Source organism: Chanodichthys erythropterus, chromosome 7 (assembly GCF_024489055.1).
Source record: "Chanodichthys erythropterus isolate Z2021 chromosome 7, ASM2448905v1, whole genome shotgun sequence".
Lineage (NCBI taxonomy): Eukaryota > Metazoa > Chordata > Actinopteri > Cypriniformes > Xenocyprididae > Chanodichthys > Chanodichthys erythropterus.
This window is the reverse complement of record NC_090227.1, coordinates 32,268,922-32,295,154: the sequence shown is the minus strand read 5'-3', so window position 1 is coordinate 32,295,154 and position 26,233 is coordinate 32,268,922. Positions and strand designations below refer to the sequence as shown.

The 26,233-nt window shown below is 35.9% G+C and overlaps 2 protein-coding genes across 2 annotated transcripts in view; both read right to left on the bottom strand.

Annotated features, from left to right (window-relative positions):
• Positions 1-3,021: 3,021 nt before the first annotated feature.
• alx1 (ALX homeobox 1) lies at positions 3,022-8,599 on the bottom strand. The gene is made up of 4 exons (XM_067389241.1): positions 8,395-8,599; positions 6,927-7,219; positions 5,936-6,064; positions 3,022-3,638 (listed from the first exon to the last, which is right to left on the bottom strand). Exons 1-4 carry the CDS (start codon positions 8,597-8,599, stop codon positions 3,300-3,302), a joined length of 966 nt encoding a protein of 321 aa, XP_067245342.1. The 3' UTR covers positions 3,022-3,299.
• A 3,953-nt stretch (positions 8,600-12,552) lies between these two features.
• Positions 12,553-26,233, bottom strand: part of lrriq1 (leucine-rich repeats and IQ motif containing 1) — a 28,611-nt gene continuing 14,930 nt past the window's right edge. The window contains exons 17-27 of the mRNA XM_067389240.1: positions 25,891-26,059; positions 25,214-25,333; positions 24,485-24,574; positions 23,944-24,068; positions 23,788-23,844; positions 23,564-23,652; positions 21,321-21,419; positions 17,026-17,125; positions 16,824-16,884; positions 16,507-16,624; positions 12,553-13,437 (exon numbers count right to left, since the gene is read on the bottom strand). Coding sequence (XP_067245341.1) covers positions 13,304-13,437; positions 16,507-16,624; positions 16,824-16,884; positions 17,026-17,125; positions 21,321-21,419; positions 23,564-23,652; positions 23,788-23,844; positions 23,944-24,068; positions 24,485-24,574; positions 25,214-25,333; positions 25,891-26,059 — 1,162 coding nt within the window. The 3' untranslated portion in view covers positions 12,553-13,303. The remainder of the gene's footprint in view (positions 13,438-16,506; positions 16,625-16,823; positions 16,885-17,025; positions 17,126-21,320; positions 21,420-23,563; positions 23,653-23,787; positions 23,845-23,943; positions 24,069-24,484; positions 24,575-25,213; positions 25,334-25,890; positions 26,060-26,233) is intronic.

Sequence of the window (26,233 nt, the reverse complement as noted above, 5' to 3'; positions counted from 1 at the left end):
ACTTCATTATTATTGCCCAGAGTGAGTTTAGTGTAATGTGGGTGATTGATTGTACTGGCTTGCAAACTTTATGGCACAAAACTGACCATCAGAATATAACTGCCCCTGATAGTTTCAAATCATATATACAAATAAAAAAATTCAAGTCAAGAATTACAGTTAGAGATTTGACAGTGACATGACATGTCTGACGTGTGCTATTTCTTTTGGTACAGCACCAGTTGGACCTCTTGGTGGGGACGACTGAATAAACTATCCACAAGAAATACATCCTAAATGTGTTTACATGCATACTGTAATTATAAAGACCATGTTGTGCTTGATTGCAGAGTTGGGCCAAAAATGTCCATCAAGGATACAGGGCACGGAAAATACATGAGTCGTCTAGAGGAGAGCTATTCAATGTCAGGGCATAAACTTTTGGACAAGAGGCAATCACATCATTTTCCGCACAAAGTCCCCTGTGACTTGTTTTTGTTTTTGCCGTTGCACTTGCCAGCTTAACTTTGAAATGTGTTTCACAAAATCCATGCCTGCATGTACAAAGCCAGATTTAGTGAGTTACGCAGCACCCTTTCAGTGATTTTACTTTATATTACTAAACTGTGAGCACAAATGTATATACAGCCAAATCATTTTTGATTACAGTCTAATCACAATAACGGAAATCTATTTTAATTTGATTTGTTTAAAGGGGAAATAATTAATGCATGGGTACATTTTTGTATTCCATAGTTAAAAAAAAAAAAAAGTCCCCTCCCAACTGCAGGTCTGGAGTGTTGGGCAGCAGAGAGATCTATCTCTTTCGCATGTTTCACTCCCCCAAGCGTGTGAGGTTCTTTATTAATGAGCGTGGCTCACCCCGGAGGGTCAAACCCATTCGACCTGCTGATGGAGCTCATCTGCAGCAGACTGTGGTGGGATCTTCTGCCTCACACGTGCTACACCATCAGTCTTAAAGTGAAAGCAGTGTTACACTGAAGCTGTGGAGTCAGAGAAATATAGACCAGTGACCAAGAGATGGATACAGATATACACTCTAAGGGGCCGTTTACACAATACCAACTAAAAATATAAAACTTTTTATGCGTTTTGGTCGTTAATTTACAATATTATTTTGGGGGCCTGAAAACACAAACTTTTGAAAACTGGTTTAAAAGTACACGTTTTTGAAAACATTATCATTGCTGTCTCCATGTAATTACAAAAACGCGAATTCGTGAATTTGAACGGAGATGTCATGCGTATTATGCGTTTAGTCTATAGGAGCGTAACATTTCTTTACAAAGTGACATTGCCAACTACTGGCCTGGCATGATACAGCGTTTTTAGTTGAGGATCCGTTTGAACAGGGATCGTTGTGACAATGCATTGTCAAACTTTGCCATTTTTAGTACATTGTAAATGTAGTTAGTTTTTGGTTTGTATAACGTTATTAATCTAAAGTTCCCAGAACGTTATTCTATCATTAATCTAACCTTCCCAGAACGTTAGTTTTTGGTATATATAATGCTAACGTTAATCTAACATTCCCAGAACATTATTCTAAAGCTAATCTAACGTTCCTTAGTCAGTGGTTCTCAACCTGGGGGCCAGGGCCCTCTAGCAGGCCTCAAGATGACTTAAAATGATTTAAAATAAAACAAAAGAAACATAAAAATAAGCTAAAACAACTAAATCAAAGTCAAAAAGGTTGATATTCACTGATCTAAGTACAAAAATATTAACAAAGGTTCATTCCACAACAGTCAATACAAAATACTAATAGTTTGTATCAAGCAAGTCATAAAATTGGAAAAAAAAAAATAAAATTAAATCTCATTAAATAAACATGTAACACAGAGATGATTATTTTGTTTTTAATTTATATAAGATACTCTTCCAGTGACTTCGTTTTTTAAAACTAGGTATCCCTGTTAATTCTATTTATACATAACATACAAAAGTCTATAATTTCTACAAAGTGTAAAACACCTCAGTGCTACTTAAAAACTTGTGGATGAAAAACAGGACAACATTTTTTGGTTGTTTATTTGGCAAAAGCCACAAACAGTTGACTAACTTGATAAAGTTGTGTTAGTCTCAAAAGGAGAAAAATGTAACTGTCAACAGAGGAGCTGAAAAAGGATCAATACTAAACCTTATTTTATCAGTTTACTCAGGAACACGAATATAAGATCATAACATAATAAAAATGCACACAAATGTTATTCAGCGAGGACAACAAATGAATCAAAGGTCACAGTAAAGACTTTTACATTGTTACAAAAAAAATCTATTTCAAATAAAAGTTGTTTTGAACTTTCTGTTCATCAAAGAATCCTTAAAAAAAAAAACATATCACGCTTTCCATGTGAAAAAAAATAAAATAAATTAAGCAGCACAACATTGATAATAATGAGAAATGTTTCTTGATCAGCAGATCAGGATATTAGAATGATTTCTGAAGGATCATGTGACACTGAAGACTGGAGTAATGATGCTGAAAATGCTTTATTTTATGTGTACTTACCTATGAAAGTACTAGGTAATATAAGGTAACTACATGGGTTAAGGTTAGGTTAGTACCTAGTTATTACCTAATTATTGTAATTACTATAATAAGTACATAGTATGTATATGGGGAACAGGAATGTAAAATAAAGTGCTACCGAAAAATTCAGCTTCAGCATTACAGGAATAAATTACATTTTAAAATATATTAAAACAGAAAAAATAAATATTTTAAATTGAACGGTAGTGTATCCAATTCATAAAACAGGTAGCTCATATGATAAAAAAAAATAAAAAATAAAAATTTAATGGTGAATCTATGTATTCTATCAAAAGAGAGCAGAAGCAAAGAGAATGAAAAAATAGAAACACTGCTTATTTGAATGAACTTTTATTCCCATAAAATAATACATGTGCTCCCACTGCAGACTAGCCACAGCTAGAGAGCGTTAAACAGCTTTGCTGCAAAGCACACAGACATAGTGTTAGTATGTCAGCCATAACATCTCTGTTAACGTCATGAGAGTGTAAAACTGTTGAGTTCTGTGCCCTTCATATTCATAACTACAAGAGATGCTAAGACAAAAGAAGAAAAAACACTGTTCAATTAAGAGGTTTTTTAATTAAATTATTTTTAAAAGAATTTTTAAACAGTCTATAATCATGGGCTGATATCTTTGTTGTTCCAATAAAAATATAAAAAGTAATAATAAAAATTGGGCAGCCACTTGAAAGTAACTGGTTGCATTGTTATTACTAGGCAAAAACTGTTCAGAACACAACTATTAGAATAAGTTCAGATAAGTTCACATGGCCCAAGATATGTTGGCCGCATGTTCTTTAGCCTTCATGCGCAGTACAGCGATGCTGGAGGACCGCCGTTCAAACTCAGGTTTGGTTTCAAACGCGGCGTGACTGTTCGGCGAAGGAGCCAGAAGCGAATCGGCGAAGAAGTTATTGAGAGACACGTGATTAACTCCAAACTGATTTTGCTGGTGATTGGGGAAGCCCACGTAACCGTGCTCAGCGGCTCTCGGCGAGTGGGGGTAGGGAGATGTCACGCAGGGAGGGGAACCTCGCGGGATCATGCAGGACGACACTACGGAGCTGCCTGGAGCGGGACCTGTCCATAAGTTGTTGGGAATCTGTGAGAAATAATTAACACTTTAATATGTGAATGAATGACTAGATGAAATGGAGATGGAAAAAAAAACAGGCTTGAATAATAATCAAAATAAAGAAATCCAAATGTTTGAAAAATCAACATAGATTCCGATTTGGAAAGTTAATTCAATTTTAAAAATATAAATCTATGCATTTTAGTATGCCTGGGAAAAGTTTCTGATAAACCGATGACATCATATCAGATACACCCTCAATCTGCATTAAAATACAGTGACGATTATGTCCAAGACTTTAAATGAATCCAGACCAGGCTTTTAGAAACAAACCCTGCAGTCCACAAAAATGCATCTGTGTTCACCACAAAAATCTGACTGTACACATGTCATGGGCATAAGACAAACACAGCCCTGCAGTCTGGTTTACAACATGCCTGGTGCAATAAGGGCCTGCTGTAATGTCAAATTAAGGCAGAGGGTTTTTTTTGTTTTGTTATATGACTATGGAAAACGCATGAGAGAGGAATCTGCTCTCGGATGAAGGAAACTGAGGTCCTGCGGTGCCATGTAAATTTTCCTCTCCTATCCTCCCAGCAGCTTTTGTCAGTTACAGTGAGACGGCTCTGACTGACGTCTCAACAGATTCAAGCTCTAAAGGTTAATGCTTGCTGTCAACAATTCATACACTGTGTTTGGGTAAGGACTATATGCTATTTGCTGAAATTAGGTCAAATTTTGTGTGACTTTTCAGTAATCAGATCAATAAATATTGTCACTTTGAATAATTTTTTTGGTTTCACTTTATTTTGATGGTCCCTTTAAAGGTGCAATATGTAATATTTTCTGTCCACTAGAGGTCGCTAGAGGCCTATTCAAAACAAAGGTGTAGCTTGATGACGCCACGTTTGAGCGAGGAATCTTGGGACATGTGGTCTTCACCTCAACGGACGGTGGAATACAACTGGGATAGGACTCGGGAAGAAATCATGTTCATGGATGCGATTATTAAAGTTACTGTAGTATGAAGCAGAGCAGGACCGAGTGTTGTGGGAGCTGAACGAAGCCGCTGGAGCGATTGCGCAACTCACGCTTCACGATTATGCTGCAGTCACCGCTATCGCTTACGCTTTTCCGGTCATGAGTATGAGGTAACACAGCTCTGTTTATCATATTAGATACATTTGAGTGTGTTGAAAATGTTATAATGTTACTCTGTGCGTTCGCTTGGCGGCCGCTGTGAGACACTTGTTTGAGACACAGTAAGCTAGATCGATTTTAGAATACCATATTAAATGCTGGATGGCTTGTGTTGATAAATGGCATACAATTAATTTTAAAGCATATTGTATGATGGAGAAAATGCTGTATTACTGTTACTAAAAATAAAGCTGTGTCTGATTATGCTATGTTAGCTACTTCACAAAAAAGTGTTTTTCTTTGAGGCATGGTAAAGCATGGTACTCGCAAATAAATCAAGAAAATTAGATTTAAACAATAAGACTAAACATGTTGAGCTATATAACAATAATTAGTTTTCTGTCTATAAATATATCAAAACAGTTGTTCCCTTGTCTATTAAAACATGTAAATATTAAAGTGTCTTTGGTGTTTCCATGGTTTCAACAAAATAAAACTGGAAACGGAGGGTAACGCGGGTATGACGCAATTGACAGGCGACTCCTCACACGTCCCGGAGCCTTGGTTAATATTGCAATTTTCTCACGATTTACAAATAGTTGCAAACATTTGGAATGTTGTAAGTACTCAAGTGAACAAAATATATAACACTGGCCTAGTGGTTTTTGGATCTTTTCCTGCAAAATTCTTACATATTGCACCTTTAACACATTCTATTTATTGACTATAAGGAACATTGCACCTACATGTCAAGAGTGTTAGTAGAGTATTAGTAAACTGGTAGGGTTAGGGGTAGAATAAGTAGAATGGCATGTACTTGCAAAGTTACTTATAGTCAGTAGAATGTCTTATAATAAGCAGACAGTCCACTAATATTGTTTTAGTAGACATTTAGTTGACATGTAGTTGCAAAGTTACTTATAGTCAACAGAATGTTCAAAAGGGACCATCAAAATAAAGTGTTACCATTTGTTTTAATCAAATGACAATGAAATTTACTTTACAATGTATGACAAATATGTGATTACTTCTGAGATATATTATATATAGTGCAAAAACGCTGGGTTAAAGACATTCAAAACCTTGCAGAACAACAATATAGGGTTGCCAATACAGGTAAATATGCCTGTTATAGAATTATTATATTTTAGTTTTTGTAAAAATTATGCAAATAAGTGAATCACCTGTGAGTAGCTGTCTGTCCGGGGCAGCATTGATATGTCATAGGTCGCTGCAAAGTGGCTTTTGGCTTGCTGGATCTGTCCATATCTTTCTCTCTTCCTCCACTTCGCTCTTCTGTTCTGGAACCATACCTTAAAAAGAAAGAGAAAAGTTGAGTTATTTTTCCATGATGAATGAATGTTGAGGTAACATTTTATGTAGGCTCAATTTTTAAAAAGAAATCTGAATTTATTTTTTGTTGTTTTACTTTATTTAAATATATTTGATTAAATGTGAAGCCAATTACAGGGCTGTGACATTAAATCCATGAATTGCGATAGAGGAAGGGTTGCTAAGTTTAGATCTATAGCTAAATGATGGTAATAAACGCCAGGTATTTTAGTGAGCACTGTAAACATGTTTTCATCATGACAGTATCTTTATTTCCATCATTTAATTTGTCTCAATTTCAGTTCTTTAATTTATTTTTCGTGAGTTTTCAAGGGTTAAACTTGATTTTGTTCATCAGTAATAAAAAACAAAATGGTTGAAAAAGCGCAATGAACCAACACATTCTCACCCAACTCGTCAAATATTGACGCTTGGTCAGGACCCCTCGACGTCACTTTTTATAACCCAATATATAATTTCATTGTTGCAACATTTGTCGAACGCGTCTGTGTGTGACGCCACATGTTTAAAGCAAATGAGCACATAGGCCTATGTGACGAGTTGGGAGTGAGAATGTGCTGAATGAACGTACAAGAGCAAGTTTTTTCATTTAAACTTTAACATTTCATGCGGAAATTCAAGTTAAGTTTTCAATTACAGTTTGTTTTTATTTTTACGCTGAGGAATGCAAGTATGGTGAATCAAAGGTGATTTCAAAGTGAGCAAACATAATGGCGTTTTTCTCAGACAAGGCTTAAATTTAACTCGCATTTAAAATGTCTACAGAAGTCTCAAAAAGCAAAAGAGTGTTAGAGAATTATCCAAATGAAACTGAGCAGTTACCTGAACTCTGGCCTCCGTGAGCTCTGTTCTCATGGCCAGCTGTTCTCTCACATACACATCTGGGTAATGGGTTTTCTGAAAGACTTTCTCAAGCTCCTCTAGTTGAGCGCTCGTGAAGGTTGTGCGATGGCGTCTCTTCTTGCTGCTCGACACGTTGCTGTCGCATTTTTCGCCGATGTCGTCCAGCTCTGTTTTGTCTGGTCCGGTTGTGGCCGGTGAGACTCTGATACTGCAGCAGTTCTCCATCGCGTGCAGGCTGCTGTCTTCTGTTTTTGGAGCGCAGTAATTCACGCCTGTGATCATTAGTAAAAAAAAAAAATGGGTATAGTTAACATAATATTACAGACAGTTTCAGCAGCATCTAAAACGTTATTTAAATAATTTTCAACACAAAGAAACTGCGTGGAATAAAGTTGTAGGCTACTTTTTCATATATTTTTGTTACACCGTAGGCCTGTATGATGATCTCAAAATTATGACCCTAAATATACACTTTATTCTTATCTATAAAAATAAAAAAACAGCTCATGGACATGTTATATATCAGCTGCCCGTAAGTTTATAGCGAAAAGAAAGCGGATGGAATGTAAACATGTAGGCCTATTATTTGTGCAATTATTTATGAGCAATCGGGGAATTAAATTACATTCATTTATTTTAATATTGATTTTTTTTTTCAATGGAATGAATCACTTATCTACAGCATTTTGTTTTCGAATTACTTTTTAATGAAAAGTATTACCAAAAGTAGCCTATTAATAACAGATAAGCGGATAGTCTGAAAGAGCAATGCGTTTAATAGAAGAATATTATTTTAAAGGCCAAAAAAGTTAAAGGTGTTTCTTAAATATATATATATATAAACAAACATAACAACTTTGTAGCTGTTTTTGTTCATAACTTGAAATATTTTAAAATAATATTACACATTGTAACAACACATAATTGTTGAAAAGTTGTAACCTTTCAAAAAAAATCTAATATAAAAATATTGGCTAAATCTGCAATTATATATATATATATATATATATATATATATATATATATATATATATATATATATAATATGTATTTTTCCACATTTAATTCTTACATGAACTTTTTTCCATTATAAACGTAGCCATATCAATAAATAAAATAAAAATATCGTCGGAATATGCAAAACCGGTCATTATCTTACACATAAAAATAAAGGTTATTAAAAAAATTGTTTTCTATAGCAATTCCACAGAACAATCAGACACTAATAATTTTTCACTTTTCACCATATAAATCGGTGCTTTAAATGATCTGAACTTCAACGCATTGAAGAAACTTTTAAGAACTTCATTAGAGAACTACACAGCAACTTTACTAAACCAATGTGTTGCCAAGGACCACTGAAGAATCTTTAAGAAGTATTTTACAAAATGTTTTGTTAGCCTAAATTTACAAAGTTGGGTGGAAAAATTCTCAAAGCAGGACTTACTGTTTTGGTTGTCACACGGAGACGATCTGTCCATCGTGCTGTGTTGATCATTGCTCTGCATCGAGAAGGCTTGAACGCATTTAGGTGATGTCTTGTTGTAGTACGGCACATTGTCTAAAGTCTCCATGACTTGGTCCATGTAGTAATCGCTGCCTTTAATCGCTTGACTTTTCAAGGAGAACTTGTCGCTCAAGTACTCCATCATGGTCCTCTGGCCTCGTCTCAAGCATGAAGCGCGTCAATGGACACCATAAATGTTTTAGTGATGTCAAAAATGAAGCAATGCAGCCAATTATTTGTACAAGTCGTTAATTTGTCTTGTCTTAAAGAGACCGAGGGCCTCTCTTTATACGGCAGAGTGGGAGATTCAAGCAACCACCCAACTTCTGAATATGGAGAAGGTGAAACTCCACCCACGCGCACAAGCACTAAATAAGATTTATGAAACTCTGTGATGACCTGAAATGAAACAATTACACTTGCTTTCGCTTTCCGTGTGTTTGGATATCCCTAATGATTATTTAACTGATAAATCCGACAGGAGTATAAATCGCGCGATATTTAAAGTGTTAAACCATTTGTTAACAATATTAAGCATTTCAGTAAATATATTTAAAGTTGGTGAATGTTTAAAGAACAGTTATAGTCGTCTTTATAAAGCATCGATGCTTTTTTTTTTACGTTATTTAATTAAAGTTATTAATAAATAAGGAAAACATCAAACATTCCTAATATTAATTGCAGTAAGCGTAATGTTCCAGCGAATAATCTTAGTGCCAAAAAATATAGTGAGGTATTACGACATGGTACTTGATAAAAAACATTTATTTTACACTTCTGTAAAAGTCATTAAATTATTTAAGCATTTTACTTGCTCTACAATTATATTAAGGATTTTAAGGTGATACGTTTAACTTATTAAAATAATCTTAGCAATACTTTTAAATGAAGTATGCATATTGCCTTGTTAAATATAATATAATATACATTTTCAATGAAACTATTACGTACTTCTTACCTTTTCCTTCTATCAAACGTTTTCACAATCCAGTAAAATTGCATGTATTTTTTACATTTTTAAGGTAGCCTGCCAAACCGAACCAAACAGGTATTTGCTGCAGGATTTTTGAAATATTATTTTTCTTCTTATAACTTTCTATTTTCTAACAGTCATTTAGCTGCATGACAAACTTGTATTTGCAGGTCTCATGAAAATGTCAATCTGAATTTTCCAATAAAGAGACGAATAAAATCACGACGGCGCGCGCTTGTGATGATGACCGCGGTCACACAAATCCTGCTACTGTGACCTAAATAAAAAATAAAAAAAAGTTAACACTTTTTCAGACCTTTTGACAAGCTAATAATGATCAACACATCCTCTCGAAGTTCAAGATAAAATACGCTTTACCAACCAAAAATTATCAAGCCTGATAGGAGTTTTTGGTTAATGGAAAATAGCATGAATCTGTAAGAAAAACAGAGACATAGGCTAGTCCAACAAAAGTGTGAAAAACTGTCCTTTTTATATCCTAATTTGTTCTGTTATACTTTTTTCAACTGGCACACTTGGCTTTATCCAGAATTCATTGATAACGCAAACAACGAAGCGCTTCACATTCCCGACAGCAACAGCTGTGACACGCGCAGTAAGCGTGAGGCCGATTAAGAATTTGCAAGAGTCATTTTTGGATGCGAGATTAAAAAGCTCGGCACCAAAATGATTTTGCGACCACCTAAACGTTTGTATTTCAAACAGGAAAGGCGTCATCCGATACCACCCTCACTCCAAAGTGTGTGTAAGAGATCACCGTCTTCTCTCTGCCAGCAAACCTTACCACCTGCCAGGATAGCCATATCTAAGGGTCACTTACAATGCTTGGGGTTTGATGGTGCCACTCTGAGAAAAAATGAAAATAAATAGGGTGCTCTTAAGTAGCAGGGGGGTTTCTTATTAAGGCTCTGAAATAACCTTCTATTTGGACCTCTTGCTGAGGGGAAAATGTGAGAAATTCTGTGTGGTTTGTTGAAATTTTGTCTGCGCGTTAGAAGCAAAGCACATGAAAGCGCAGAAGAAGCTATGTGGCTTACGGCCTAATTTCACTCAATTAAGCGCGTAAATACATGCAATACTGCAAAATCAACTCAAAAAAGTGAACATTAAAGCAATGAGATATTTAAAACACTTGATCTGCTATTTGATCCTTTCAATACCAAAATAAATACAAATAAATAAAAATATATAAACTGCGCAACATTATGGGTAAATGTCCTCCAAATCGACACTTTGTTTTTGTATAATATTAAATTATTAATTCAAACGTGTTAACATGATATATGAGGTCTTAATAACATACAATATTCATACAGTGAGGATCCTTGTCCTTGATATAATATAATATAATATAATATATAACATGAAGAGCAAATATAATGACAGTGTTATTTAATATAATTGAGATACTATTATAGTTTTAATTAATATTTGACACATATACATATACATACATATATATATATATATTATGTCTGTGTGTGTGTGTGTGTGTGTGTGTGTGTGTGTGTGTGTGTGTGTGTGTGTGTGTGTGTGTTTGTGACATATCAGGACACAAATTTGTATAATGACATGGGTATGACATAGGTATTACAAGAAGAGAGAGTGACTTATGAGGAACATAACCCCATGTCCCCATTTTTCAAAAGGCTTATAAATCATACAGAATGAGTTTTTTGCACAGTTTTCTGTGATGGGTAGGTTTAGGGGTAGGGGTAGTGTAGGGGGATAGAAAATACGGTTTGTACAGTATAAAAACCATTACGCTTATGGAATGTGCCCACAATTCACAAAAACAAATGTACAAACGTGTGTGTCTGTGTGTCTGTTTTAATTTAAATTTAAGTTTAATCATTTTGTTTTGTGTTTTTTTTTAAATATGTCTATATAGTATTTATTAATTTTATTTCTGTTTTAGTTTTAGTTATTTTAGTACATGAAGTACTATTTGAATTCAATGAAAATGGGAAATGTTTTTTTTAATGGTTTAAGATTTACTTTCAGTTATAATAATAACCCTGATTGACAGAGGGATCTCGTTAATCTGATCAAATTGGTACAGAGAGAAGTTAGCGATTTTCTCCATTATACATTCTTAAATCATTTTAATGGTTTTGTACAGGCCACATGAGGCTTTCAGGCCAGTGACATGTTTGCCATTGTTTATTTCCTCTCTCTGTTTCTCTCTCTCGCTTTCTTATGTACTATAGACAGAACGAATCTCTGGTGAAAGTCAGAGGTCAGTACGAGCGTGTCAGCTGGGTTTGTGTATATACGCCTTTGCAGTCACTTAAGTAATTAAAGTGATAATAAACGGTTTTTGGCCACAACCACTTCTTCCAGCTGCTGTGATTGAGCTGCTCAGGTCAGGCCAGATGCACTGAGTTTGCTATGTGAAATTTGGTTTGAAAGGCCTTTTCATTTTAGTGTGAAGGATTATTCAATGAGTATATATTTTCCCTATAATGCGTTCCTGGGTAGTTAAATACAACGTAGTCTATTAGAAAGCCAAACAAACCAATAGGTTTTATATGGCTCAGGAGGGTTTTACTAACCTTATACATATCTGCTTTCACTGGCAGTTGAAAAGATTATCTGTCAGGGATTGCCTATGTTTTCTGTGGGTAACAACTGGCATGAATTACCCGCTGGCATCAGTCTGCAAATTCAGTCTGTTATTCTGAGATTCAGCAAAAGTGGAAACTTGGAAATGTACAGTCTTTAGAGTCATACTGAAATCTTTTTGCATTCAGTCGGTCAGTTTGTCTATCTATAAATGTGTGTGCATACCGTTAAGAACATTTACACTATTTATACTAGCTCCACCCACCAATGTACCAATGTCTAGATGGGCCACTCAAGTTTTAAAAAAGACGCAAGAAATTCAACGTCTTCAGTGACGCACCAGTAGCGAGTAAGGCTCGCAAACCTGGCTTTTAACGCTGGTTCGAATCCGAGCTCACATTTATTTTCAATAAAAATTTAAATAATGTTCTAAAAGTGGAAACAAACTGCAAATAATAATATTAAAAGTGTTTATTGGGTAGGGTTAGGGGAAGGTGTAGGGAGGGTTTTATTCTCCCAATAAGGCAGCGTCCATTTAATAATTTTAATAAATATAATAATATACACTCTATGATATTATTGCATCCTGTTAATGTACAAAAATACCAAGGTGCAAATAGTATCTGCCAATATAAAGTATAGACATCTTTACACTTATTGCAAAGAACTGATACTTTTACATGGTGTAAATAGTGTAAATAGCATATCGCTAAGAAAATGCTGCTATTGTCAATATTAGCGCTATGGTAAATAGAATATATTGCTATTTTTACTTAGTGTAAATAGCATCTATCGCTAAGATTAGTGCAAATAGGCGCTATACACACACACATATATACAAATCCCAGTATAAGGAAAGAAAAAAAAAACTCAAGTAAATTGAAACAGGAACAAGCTGGTTTTTATTGCCTGTCATTGTCTGCATATTAAGCATGTCATTTGTAAATGGTTTCCACCCATTCCATGGCTCGCAGTGCTCATGTTAAATGGAGTGATACATGAAAGCAATACGTATCTTGTGACCGCCTGCAGATATTTGGGCTATATCTCATCCATTGCTTCTAATTCATTTGCAGGAGAGGAAGCTGGATTTTAGTAAAAACAGCAGCTGCAAGGAATTTCAGCGGAGATCAAATGTGCATTGTAAGTCTTGTTAAGGGCTTACATCAACAAGACATCCATCACACACTGAATATATACATGGCCGCAAATATGAAGGGTGAAAATAAAAGAACAAACCGAATCAATATTATCCCAGTGCAACAAACACAAGCTGATGTGGTTATCTTTTTACTTGTTCAATTTGGACCTCTTCTTTCCTCCACCCCAGCCTCCACTGTGTCGCACTGGGTTGTCCCGGAACGAGATGCGTTCCTTTCGGATCGGAGCTGAATTGACTCTGGTGGGTGATGGCACTTCTGTTTCTGTGAAGACAAAGATAATTTTATAAAAATACACCTTCAAAAATGCAAATACATTTTCAATTACCTGTTAAGACTTTGACTGACATTTCTGGTGTTTCTAACAAGCACACTTCTTTCAAACACATTGAACAAAGCGAGCTTTTTTCTGTAGCTGATGCGTTCCACGTGTAGAAACCATGGCTGCACTCAGCGAGAAGTCATACACGGTAAAAGGAAACACCAGGTAAAACTTCATAGATTCGGAAGGCTACCGTGCACCACATCTTACTACCCTGAATTCTCCAAAAAAATAAGTTATTAAAAAAAAAAGATCTTTCAAGTACCATTCTGTTCCTTGGCTCTTAATACAATAATTCAATACATGTTATGTAAACACTTTCTTTTAAGGTGACAGTTTCACATTACATGTACTTACAACAGTAAATTATGCATAATTTCAAGTAACTAACCCCTAACATTAACCCTATAGTATGTACATGTAGTTAATTAATATTACTCAGTACTTATTTGTGTAATTACACTGTTACAATGTTACCTTAAAATAAAGTGTAACCCATTTTACAAATGTAGTAATTGTTTAACTGATACAAATTTTAGTTTTTCCTTAATTTGTTCCTTGTCTGTGTTGATTAAAGTGGAAAAACTAGACATCAGCCCTCAATGGATATTAATTGCACTTCAAACCCTGGACGTTTATATTCAAAGAGACAAATGTTGTTACCCGAATTCTGTGGGCTGATATTTAATAAAACAGCCACACACTCACTTAACCGCTGTGACCAAACAAATTGTTTTCAGCCATTTTGCTCCCATTACCTTTGAAAGAGGGCAAAAAATGAGGCACCGGGAGATTTCCTCTACACACATAATGAAAACGTTTATGGCTCCCTAAACTGTTCTTTATGGCTCAGCCCCAGTAAGTAGAGGGTATCTTGTTGCATTAAAGTTAAGTAGTATTTATAGAGTCCTTACTGTAATTGAACATAGTACTAAGCATGTCAACTTTGTGCCCATGACCTAATCGCTCACGCTGAACCAATTCAAATCACAAGAGGCCTATGAGGGGCTGAGAAAATGTTTATTATGTTAGCAGATAAACAGGCTAACACGCAACGAGAATAAAACATTCTCTTTCAGAAAATGAGTACTGATATTTGTGGATTATAGAGGAATAGCTTTTGCATACAAACTGTAAAAAGAATCATGCATTTCAATTTTCTTTGATCTACAGAATCAGCCGTCATACCTCTAAACTCTCTCCATTAATTCACCTATAAATACCTCTATGTGAAAAGCATGATTCAGTCAGTCATTCAGACAGCTAGTCAGTCATTCAGTCGGTCAGGCTGTCAGCATCCTCGTGGATTTCATTTTCAAATCATCAGCGTAATCCAATTTGGCTTTATTAGGACAGACAGTGAAAAGCCTTCACAGTCCGACATCACTATGTTAAATGCGCTGAGCTTTGCTTGTGTCACTCAGAGGGATCTTTGTCAGGGTGAGTCCTGAGTTGCACAGACTGTGTGACAGAGCTCGTACTTAATCAGTGAGGTGTCAGGGGTCTCTCGCTGACCGTTTCCTGCTGAACGAGAGATGATTCCCCCCCTGTCCCCTCATCAACCCTGACATCTGTCTGCTAAGCTGACACATGTGTACATAGACGATTTTATATATATATATATATATATATATATATATATATATATATATATGTGTATATATATATATATTTCAAAATCTGAATAATTGTTATTTGACTGTATATATATATATATATGTGTGTGACTGTATATATATATATATATATGTGTGTGTGTGTGTGTGTGTGTGGTACCATTCACACGTTTATTGTCAGTAAAATACTGTATAACAGTAATATTGTAAAATATTATTACAATTTGAAACAACTGTATTTTATTATATTTTAAAATGTAATTTTTGCCTGTGATGACAAAGCTGAATTTTCAGCATCATTAACATTAAAAATTATTATCAGTATTGCAAACATGTGCTGCTACTTTTGTGGAAACTGTCATACATTTTTTTCAGGTTCATTTGATGAATAAAAAGTTAACAGAAGAACAGCATCAATTTTGAAGTATATATTTTTTTGTAACATTATAAATGTATTTTCTGTCACTTTTGATCATTTTAATTCATCCTTGCTAAATAACAGCTAATTTCTTAAAAAAATAAATAAAAAAAAATTAGTAACCACAAACTTTTGAACAGTGTATTATTAAAAATGTTTGTCTAAAAGTTATCACGCATTCACTTGTCTAAATTTGGTGAGTAGAAAAAAATTCCCTGGTGGGAAAAAATATCAAACTTGCTTTTTCCATTTAACAAAAGTGCATGGTGATGTCAAGTGGTTTTCAATTGTGTGAAATCAGATTTGTGTGATGTTGTAATAGGTTATCAAGTGAGCCAGATGATGTGTACATTCATGTCAGTTTCCATCGAGCGCTTCATGCCACACCCACTGCACTCTGTGTGCAGTATTTAATTTGGCACCTGACTCACATGATTTAACCTCACATCACTGTGTGAAGTCCGCAGTGTTTTAAATTCTTCCTTAATTATTCCCATCCCTTAACATTTCATAAATTATTACTGAGATAAATCATATGATGATGTTCTGAGTACAACCTAAATCTGGATCAGAAAAAGAAATAAAGTAAAAAAATGTATTTAATAGTGTGTTGTATGTACTCACAACAGAAGTGGAGAAGGGAGTTTCACTGCTTTCCAAAAACATTATTTTTTTGCTTGTGTGATATTATCAACAATGAGGGCACAGATGTTTCTAATGTTAATGGGAATTTACATACTTCATAATCTTTTTTATCAGCAAAAAGCATTTGAAATGCAAATGGTCTGCTTAAGCAATATTTTTACGCAACACTTAATTAAAGAAATAAATAAAAATGTTCACTGCATGAATATGCAATTGGTCTCTCGATAAGTATTCCCAAATATAAACAGACCTGGCACAGATATTCTCATTAAGAAAAAAATGTGTTTTTTATATTTATTTTTTATGCTAATTCACTTAAGTAAAAGACTCACTTTTGTTTTCAGCTGAGTATCTTCGAGCTCGAGTATGCGTTTTAAGAGGTGGAGAGACATCAGTGGAGTCAGCCCAAAATCTTGATCCCGAATCAACACTGTCTCTGTCCCCAATGGCCTAAAAAAAAAAAAGTTAATTAAAGTATAAACAGCAGCAATTGTTAGCAAGTTTTTTTTGTTGTTGTTGTTTGAGAACCACTTTAAATGTAACTTCACAGTTATTTAGCACAGGATCCAATAGTACTTGTGAAAAAAAGTGAACAGTGTCAGGTTAGTGAACAGGTTTAAGCACAGAAAAGCCAAATAATAGCTCTTACCACAAGCTGCACTCTCCCACCATTTAGAATATCATGGCCAATATCAGGGAGGAAATGTTCCCTAAAAAAGTAATTGAATAGATTATCTCTAACACAATTTACACCACAGCATATTCACAGCATGTGAGATTATGTACATTTACAAGTCACCACTATAATTGATCATCGTTATGAACTACTAGTTCAGAGCAGTGTGTCTCACCTTCCCATGCCCGTAGAGTCTGCGTCGGGATGGAGCCACCGGTAAGTTTGTTTTTCCTCTGCTTTCTCTGATTTGTTAACTTCATTCGCTGCTTTGTGAACTGCATTTGACATAAAACAAGAAGAAAAGCATCCAAAAAGTTTTTTTAGACACATCCAACTAAACATTTACAGAAATAAACATTACATTTTGAAGAGGGGTTGTTTGCCTGACAATTCCTGATAGGAACCAAGTGAAAAAAAAAAAAAAAAAAAAAAAAATTTTGGACTGGAGCTAAAAAGAAAGAAAGTCTTTGAGTTTGGATAGCTCATGCAAATGACATTTGTTTCGGGAACTTCTGTGGTGTATATTTAAGTCCACTGAGCAATAAAAAAAACATTTGAGTATGTAGCAAGTAGGGAAATTTATGGACAGTGTCAATACACGTCACTAAAAAGCCTTAATTCAGAATAAACATGTTCTCGGTGGAGACTAGCATGAATTGATAACAACTTCTGACGGCCAAGTGCTGGAACTAATGAGCCATTTATTTAAGTCATTTTCATGGTTTTGGCAAAAAGTAAAGAGCAGACAAGGTTTATGGGTTACAGTTGTCATGGGTTAATTGAAAATCCACTAAAAATGTCAAGTGATTAACTCCTCCCTAAGGGCTGATCAAGAAAATGGGGGAAAAAAGCAATCCACATTTATTGGTGCTGAAAAGTCTTCAAATGAAACCATTATCCAGCATTAGCAGTATGTTTGCACTTTACAGAGCTTTCATATGACTTTGAAGCTTTTCATACACAGTAGATTAATAAACAATAAAAAAACATTTGGACACAATCATTTTGCAATGACTTTTAACCATTTGGCCCTAAAGTAATTTTTACTTGAAAAAGGTCCTTGTGTTATTTTTCTTTAAAATAAATGTCAACTGGTTTGATATTGTTTAGTGTATCTAATGTATTGATATTCATACATTTTGAAGTGTGCCTTAACTGTCCAAATACTTTTGGGGCCACTTTATTTAAAATAAGTATTAGAATAGAATAGAATAGAATAGAATAGAATAGAATAGAATAGAATAGAATAGAATAGAATAGAATAGAATAGAATAGAACATTTCAGTTAAGGTAGGCTACTTAAGTTTATATGATTATTTAACTTTTATAATGTATATTAGTATTTAATTTATAGCATTTAGCTGATTATAGATTCAATATAATTCTGTTTTAGCAATGATAAAAATGTTACTTGAGTACATAAAAAGTGATTCATAAAAAGGTATGCATTAAAGGGATAGTTCATCCAAAAATGAAACTTCTGTCATCATTTACTCACCATCAAGTTGTTCCAAACCTGTATGAGTTTCTTTCTTCTGTTGAACACAAAAGAAGATATTTTAAAGAATGTTGATAACCAGACAGTTGATGGTAGCCATTGACTTCCATAGCCATTTTTTTTTCTATTATGGAAGTCAATATTACCAACATATTTAAAATATCTTCCTATGTGTTCGACTGAAGAAAGAAATTCATACAGATTTGGAACAACTTGAGGGTGAGTAAGTGTTGACCAAATTTTAATTTTTGGGTGAACTATCCCTTTAAGACAGGTTCATAATAAGAATTATTATTTACTGAAAAGTTACAAAACTATAAGAAAAAAAAGGGGGTAGAAGTTGTGTGAATCATATCAGTGACCAAACAGATTTAAGGAAAGGACCTCCAGAGTTAACCACAGATATTATATGATAGAAACACATGCACATGTAGCATCCAGTAGCTCTCGAACTCGCATCCCCCTATCTATCCCACCCTCAGGACATTAGGAGGCCCAGGAGTCACGGCTGTTAGAAGGGCTCTTAAGTACATTAGGCAGTGTGGTGCTGCTATGGCGGTGGCAGGAGTCAGAGAATCAGCTCTTTCACGGAGGGTCAGGATTACAGAACCGAACTGCTGGGGGGTAGGTTCAGAGAAGCTGGTCAAAGTGATTCCCTTCAGGTCACTGTGCAGGTATATTCAGAAATCCTGCTCTTCCTTCATAGCAAAACTCAGGCAATGACACACAGTCAGTCCTGACAAAACCAAGATAACAACTACCCTGATAACCCTATGATGACATTAAATACATGGATCTAAAGAGAGAAAGACAAAGTACAAAAAAAATATAAAGATTATGCATCCTCAGAGGGGACTTTAAAATTAAAAAAAGGCATTTTTCAAAAGGCATTTTTAATCTACAATAGATTTTTCATTTTTGATGCTTATATATATTTAATCTCACTAGATAATTGTCTTATGTCTATCAAAAATGCTTCCATGGATGTTCTAGTTATTTTGGGGTCTGACTTACTAAATTGGAATTTGGTGTCCAAAATGCCTAAATTGTTTCACTGCAGTGAAGTCACCCCATTCACACAAGCATAGGCTATCCACTATCCACAAGACACACGTTGCATGTGGGGGATTCTTGAGTGTGTCTGTGTGTGTGTGTTTGTGTGACTACGAGACATACCCAAGGGGCTTTGATTGTTTGGGAGTTCTCCGAGTAGCCTCAAAGAGGGAGGTCAGGTCTTTTATCGTGAGGTTCTGTCTCCCACTTTCCTTTACCCTGGGTCAAACCTTCACCTCCAGAGAGCAGACCACAGGCGGTCAACCAGCGGTCAACACACACATACACACACATTGTCAATCACATCAATCTGAAGCAATCAAAAAAGTACGCCGGAATTGAGGGAATCTGATTAATCTTACTGTGAGATTTAAGTCTTTGGTTTATCTGAACATTTCTTAAAATTTAAGAACTGATGCTTAATTAATGCTCTTTGATTATTTTAGTTTATTTTACTAAATTGCAAAAAAAACCACCCAAAAATTGAATAATTAGTCATTTGTTAAGGTTGATGGCTATATATGACCCAAGTAAGACATTATATGTCAGTTAAACTGATCTAAAGTATTATTTTCCACAAAATCCTGTGGACTCTCATGTGATTTCCTTGCAAAGGAATCCACCCAAACCAAAAGCATCATCTACTTGAGAAGTGATACAGTGCCAAGCCCAGCAGATACAGAAGACTGGAAATACAGGACACATGGTGTAAATCAAACACAGGAGAGCCACAAAAACTTGCAGGTTAACGCACAGCAACTACGCTGCATTTAACAAAAAAAAAAAAAAAAAAAAGGTGATTGCATTTCTTAAGATTAAAGACACTGAAACCAACATGAGCAGGGCATCATGGGACTGTGTCCTGGCTTTTGGGTTGGGTAAGGCTACCTGCTCTTCCCCTCTGCTGACCTGCGGAAGGCACCAGCAATACAACCCCAACCCCACCAGGGACGGCCCCAAGCCTCAGGCTACAGGCTGGCCGCCGCTCCCCTGCTCTCCCCCAGCAGGGGCTTACATTTCAGCCGAGCGCTCCAAGCCCCCTTCTGGAGGTGATTAGCCCCCCGAAGCCGTGACAGATTTTTTCCGAGATATCCGCCTCACTTGTGTTTATTTTATCCAAGCTCTCTTTTGTGGATGTGCTGGACATGAAGTAACCCACTTGAAAATCGGTATCGGCTTACATACGCCATGGGACTGGCGGAGGAATCGGAACAACAACAAAAAAAAAGTAAAGGAAAAAAGCAACCGTTCGCATGTAAAGAGGATATCTTTTCATTTATTTGCCCGGCTCTTTAACGTGACCCTTCATCTATCCCTTATCTCTTACGCTCGACCCCCCTCGGTAGCATCGTGCTGAAAGCCCCACCCCCCTAGGGTGTCACTAGGGCTGCAGACAGCACTCTTTCTCAGTCTGGAACCCCTAAGTGCCCTACCTCCTCTGTACTTAACTCAATTTCACACTTCAGGTCCGCTACAAAGTCTCCTGAAATACAATCATCTTGTTTATTCTCCACCATACCAAACAACGTAATAGCTAGCTATTTACGATCCCATCATGTGCATTCAATTTGATCAGGCAATGTGTATGTTTTTGTGTATTACACACAAGGTAGATCCAAGCGTGTCCCAAATGACTGTATGGATCCAGCCCGTGGGGAATAATAAAAATGGATCAGTTCTCTCAGAATTCAGGAAATTGTACAAACTCAATCAATTGTTGTATATTGTATGATAACAACTGATTCATATATTAAACCAACTGATTCATATAGTGAATCAATTAAATTATATAGAGAAAAAAACATAAATATAAATACATATATATATATATATATATATATAGTAATTCATTTGAAATGTGATTTAGTTTAGAATTTATATAGTGATTTATTTGGTTTGTGCTGTATATACAGTCCTACCTTTAAAGTTGTCCTTGAAACCAGAACGTGTTCTTTGAGTTTCTGTGGAAACAAACTGGTTACTGTGCCTCCTGTACAGGGCCAGACGTGGATTTGGGTCTAGAACACATAACACAGACAGGAACGTAGCCACAAATGAGCTCATACGAATGCAGGATTCATCGAGCAGACAAGCGCAAACAGAAAACTGACAGAAACCAAAGCTTCACTTTCCATTACGAGACCAAAGGGCCCATGGAGAAGTGGCTCTGAGAGCTTGACACAGGCCCTCATTTCATGGGGCCATGATTGGATTTGTGGCATTAGAGTCACGCACTCCTGACCTTGATCAAAGCCAGCTTTAGGCCAACCCTGGAGGATCCAGACCAGGGCCAGGACTACCGTGTCTGGGATTCTTCTTAGACTCACGGCCCATTGAACTTATGAGCGCTGATGTTTCCTAGCTGCTCGTAATAAAGCTGATTCTGGGCCCTTGGATGGAATATATGTAAGAATGTTTGCAGACAGGCCAATCGAACATGACAAGGCATGGAGCAGGGTGGAGCTGCTATTATTGCTGTTATGGCAGATTAATCTTCTCATGGAATCACAAGCTCCATGCTAAGTGTGGCACGGCTGCTTACCAAAGATGTAGAAGTTTCTGAGTGTCAGTACAGATTGATTGATAGCGGTAGTGATTTTAATTTGACTAAATATGCAATATTATAATGTAATGTAACTTTACTGACAGAAATGTACTTGCACTGGCTATGCCAGATACTAATACTGTATATGGAATCTACAGTGGTTATCAACCTTTCTGAAAACCCCATTGTCCACAACAATATTTAAAGGCCCCATAACTTTTTCAGCTGTTTGTGATTCACTGGATAAGGATTAAGGATAAGGATATTTTAAAAAGGTTTCCTTTGTAATATTTTGTAGCTTGGCCTAACTAAAAATGTATAGGGTAGAACGGGGCTAAAGGCGCCGTGGGGCAAAAGGCGCCTTTGGTATTATTTTCCTCTAAACCACTAGATGGCACAAAAACTTGCCGCAGCACTTTCCTAAATATCTGCTTTTTTTGTCTGTTCCTTGACGCGATCGCAGGCAGCAACGCAAAGTTGATTCTGAGGTAGTTTGATCTAATATTTGATGTTTTTTTTAAATGTTGTTGATTTAAGTAGCACATGAGAATCAATTAAATTAATGTTTGTATTTTCAGACAAAGGTCTTCTTAATGATTTTCAGTTTTGTTCAAGGTAATTCAAGCAACAGTTTTTCAATGACGGAAGAATATGTAAAAGTATGGTATTTGGGGTAAAAAGCACCGCTGCTGTTGGGAAAAAAGGCAACATATTAAACATGATAATGTATAGTTTGCTGACTTTTCCATTTGTTGACATGACATGGTTAGATTCAGATGGCAAATATCATATATCAAATTGGGTATCCATCTTAGAGATAATACCAATATTTATAATGAAACAATCATATTTAAAAAATATTAATCATATAATAAAATATAATTTATTGTTACTACTATAAATCTATAATAAATATTATGGGATCTCATTCAATGCTTTAAGAATCTTTACTTTTTAAAGTAATTTTGTTTCTGTATTTTTTAAAATATATTTTTATATTAACATAGGCTTATTTTAATAACAGTATATTTATTGAACAAAAATGTATTCTTTTATTTATCAAAATAAACAGAACATATTACAAACTTTGCTAAAGTGATTCTGTTCAACAAATATTAACCTAGACATTATTAAAAACATATTATTTTAGCTAAAGTATTTGTATGAATACTGTGTGCCTCTTACCCATGTGTGGGGTAAACCACGTCATACATTTATAAGATTTTTAAACAAAATTATCCACTTTATGATTTCTTTTCACACAAAATCTGATGCTCCATCAATGGTCAATACAAACATATAGATTTTTCCTGTAATCATACACTTTGATAGTAGTCAAAAGCACATTTTTTCTCAAGGTGTGCCTTTAGCCCCATTGTACCCTATTCATAAATAAAAATGCACATGGAATTATACAATTTATTGATTTAAGTGACTTTTCTTAGGTCAAGAAATCATTTTTAAATCATTTAAAGTCATGTTGAGGCCCCCTATGATGCTTTCGGAGGCCTCTCGTGGGCTTTTAGGATCCAATATATGATCTATTGAATTAAATTAGAATCGTTTTAAGTATAGCTCATTGGATGGATGGATGGATGGATGGATGGATGTGCCTACCCAATAATCTTTTCTCCTGCTGTTTCCTGCCTTTCAATTTTTTGGCTCTCTTCAGCATGAGAAGGGCAGTGGAGTCTTTAGTGATGCCCCTGAAAAAGAAGTTAGCAAGAGTAACTAAAGTGGACATTTTTTAAAATGTAGAATTAAAAAATTATTTATTATTATTCATTTCAGTAATATTTTTTATCATTGGAAGGACTGCACACAGTAGCATAGAAACATACCATTCTTTGAGGATTTTTTCTGATTTTTCAGACAGGTTGTTCATTTTGAGGATTGATCTGGAAATGTTTGTATAGAAAACCATAGACATTTAAAAAAAATTAGCATAATGTTCATTTAAATAAGCATCAAGATTAGAAACAAAGCCAAATGATCACCTGCTACTAAGGTGAGGCGACACACTTTGATCCAAGCAGGCTGCATCTTCATCTGACCAGGCATGTTTCGGTTGCCGTGGAAAAACAGATAGGGTCTTTGGCGTCATCGGAAGAGGGAGTTGAGACTGTAAGTACCACAAAGATAATCAAAGAAAGCATCAGTATGCCATTTCAAACAAAAAGACTTGCTTGATGTACACTTTCTGTTCTTTTATTTAAGGATAGATAGTATTCCTGCTGCTCAGTTTTCATCTTTTAAGAACTCTGAAGTGCATTCGACAATCTCTACATCTCCACAGCAGCAGCTGCATCACATCACAGCGCTGCTACCGTGATAGAAAAGGCGGTCTCTTGCTAAAGAAAAGAAACCGCAGGAGACAAAGCACCGTGCTGAAAAATGACATCTGCTGACGAGAAGGAAGTTTGAGGCGGCCCAGAAAGTAATTGTGTTTTTGGAGGCAATAAATTCGGCACTTAATCACGCAGAGAGACTCTGATTGTGCCGACCCACAGACAGAAGGAGGGTTCGTAGGACTGTTACCTTTGGCAATGGCAGTTGTTCCGAAAATGGCATCATTCTGGCCGGTGAAGCATAGGAATGTGGGGTTATCCAGTCCTTCTCCAGCACTTTCTATTTAAAACAGGACACAAACAAAATTAAAAAGAGCCAGACAGCGCCATTGTAAAATGGCATCTGATTGGATTTGCATAGTTGATAAAGTGCATCTTGATGTTTTTATTATTCCTTCAAAGCAAGTGGCAGATCACATTAAGTTAAAAGCACTGAACTAGTTTCCTGTGTGTGACAAACACTTGAGAACGTATCTACTTCAAAACAGATTTTTTTTTTTCCCCCTGAAGGCGTGACAGGCAGAAATTGGAGACCCAACACATGAAAAACTCCAGAATATTCAGATGTAGACCAATAACACAGATCAATTTAACATGACATCGTAATACACTATAATAAATCACCTAATAAGCTACACAGATGAGCTCACTTAGCGTAATTCATAGGTTAAGCCAATGTTAAGTTGAGTAAACGTGATGCAAATGGGCAGAAAATAGCAGGTGACATAAGAAAAAGAAACAACGTTTTCCTTTCCCTATTTCCCGCTCATTGACTGCTCTTTTTCAATACCTAATCACTGCTGACAGACTCCCGCCTCACAGCTACGAGTGCTAGTTAAAGGACTGTCAGCGCAGCGGCCCAGGCTATCTGTCTGACGACTTCACCGTAATGGCAGGAGCACCACGCATCTGCTCATACCTCATCAAAAATGAATTCGTCCATGTCCACCTCTTCAAAGTCCTCATCGCTTTCTGTGATCTGAGCGGCAGCTAGAGCACGGGCCAGTCTTTTCCGCAGAACACAGCCTCTCCACACAGCCTGCAGGGGCAATACACACAGCCATGAATCACATGCAAGCATAAATATTGTGTGTTATCCCATTAGGAAGATAAAACATGTTAACCTCTGTTTAATTGCCCCGCGGTCTGCAGTTTGAACTTTCGGTGACTTTGGCTTTGTAAGACAAATGTAACACCAGGATGCCTTTAAATCTGCGTATTCCCCACGGGAAAAAAAAAAGACTTAACAGATCAGAACCCTAGCGCTCCCACTCCAGCGACACGTTGGAATCTGATTAATCATTTTTTTCTCTCGGTTCGAGTCCTTAGAGACTCATTAAACACAAAGAGAGAGAGAAAATATCCCTTAGAAGTTACATGTGAAAGGAATAGCCTGTTTTCAAAAGCACTACCTACTGACTCAAAACAAGTCCTTGGCAGTAATAGGTGTAATGAAGATGATTTAATTTTATTTTATTGGATTCATAAAAGGAGGTATGGAAAATACATTTCCAGAGATATGATGCTGTAAATTAAACAATCCTTGATCAAAACAGGAATTGTTTTGTGAAGAGTTGTTAAAAAAAAAAGTCTCACCTGAATAACAACAGCAGCACGTTCCCTCTCAGGCCTCTCAATGCAGGTATTTTCCACCTTATGAAGACTTGATTTTCTGTTAGTTTTTTCAATTAAGCCTGGGAGGCCCTCATGTCTCCGCAATATGCATCTCATCCGCCAGCGTCGTTGGATCACCACAGCTGCCTCTCTGAGTGATAGTGCAGAAGACAATTTTATCTGATGACTCACCAAGGTCATGAGAGACTAAATGAATGTCGCTGAACTCGAGCCTCGGATGATTCATCTGCGCTAAAACATCTGGAGAGAAACCCAGCAGGGTTCCAATGTCATCTGAATGATTTAGAGATGAGCTTTATTTTGA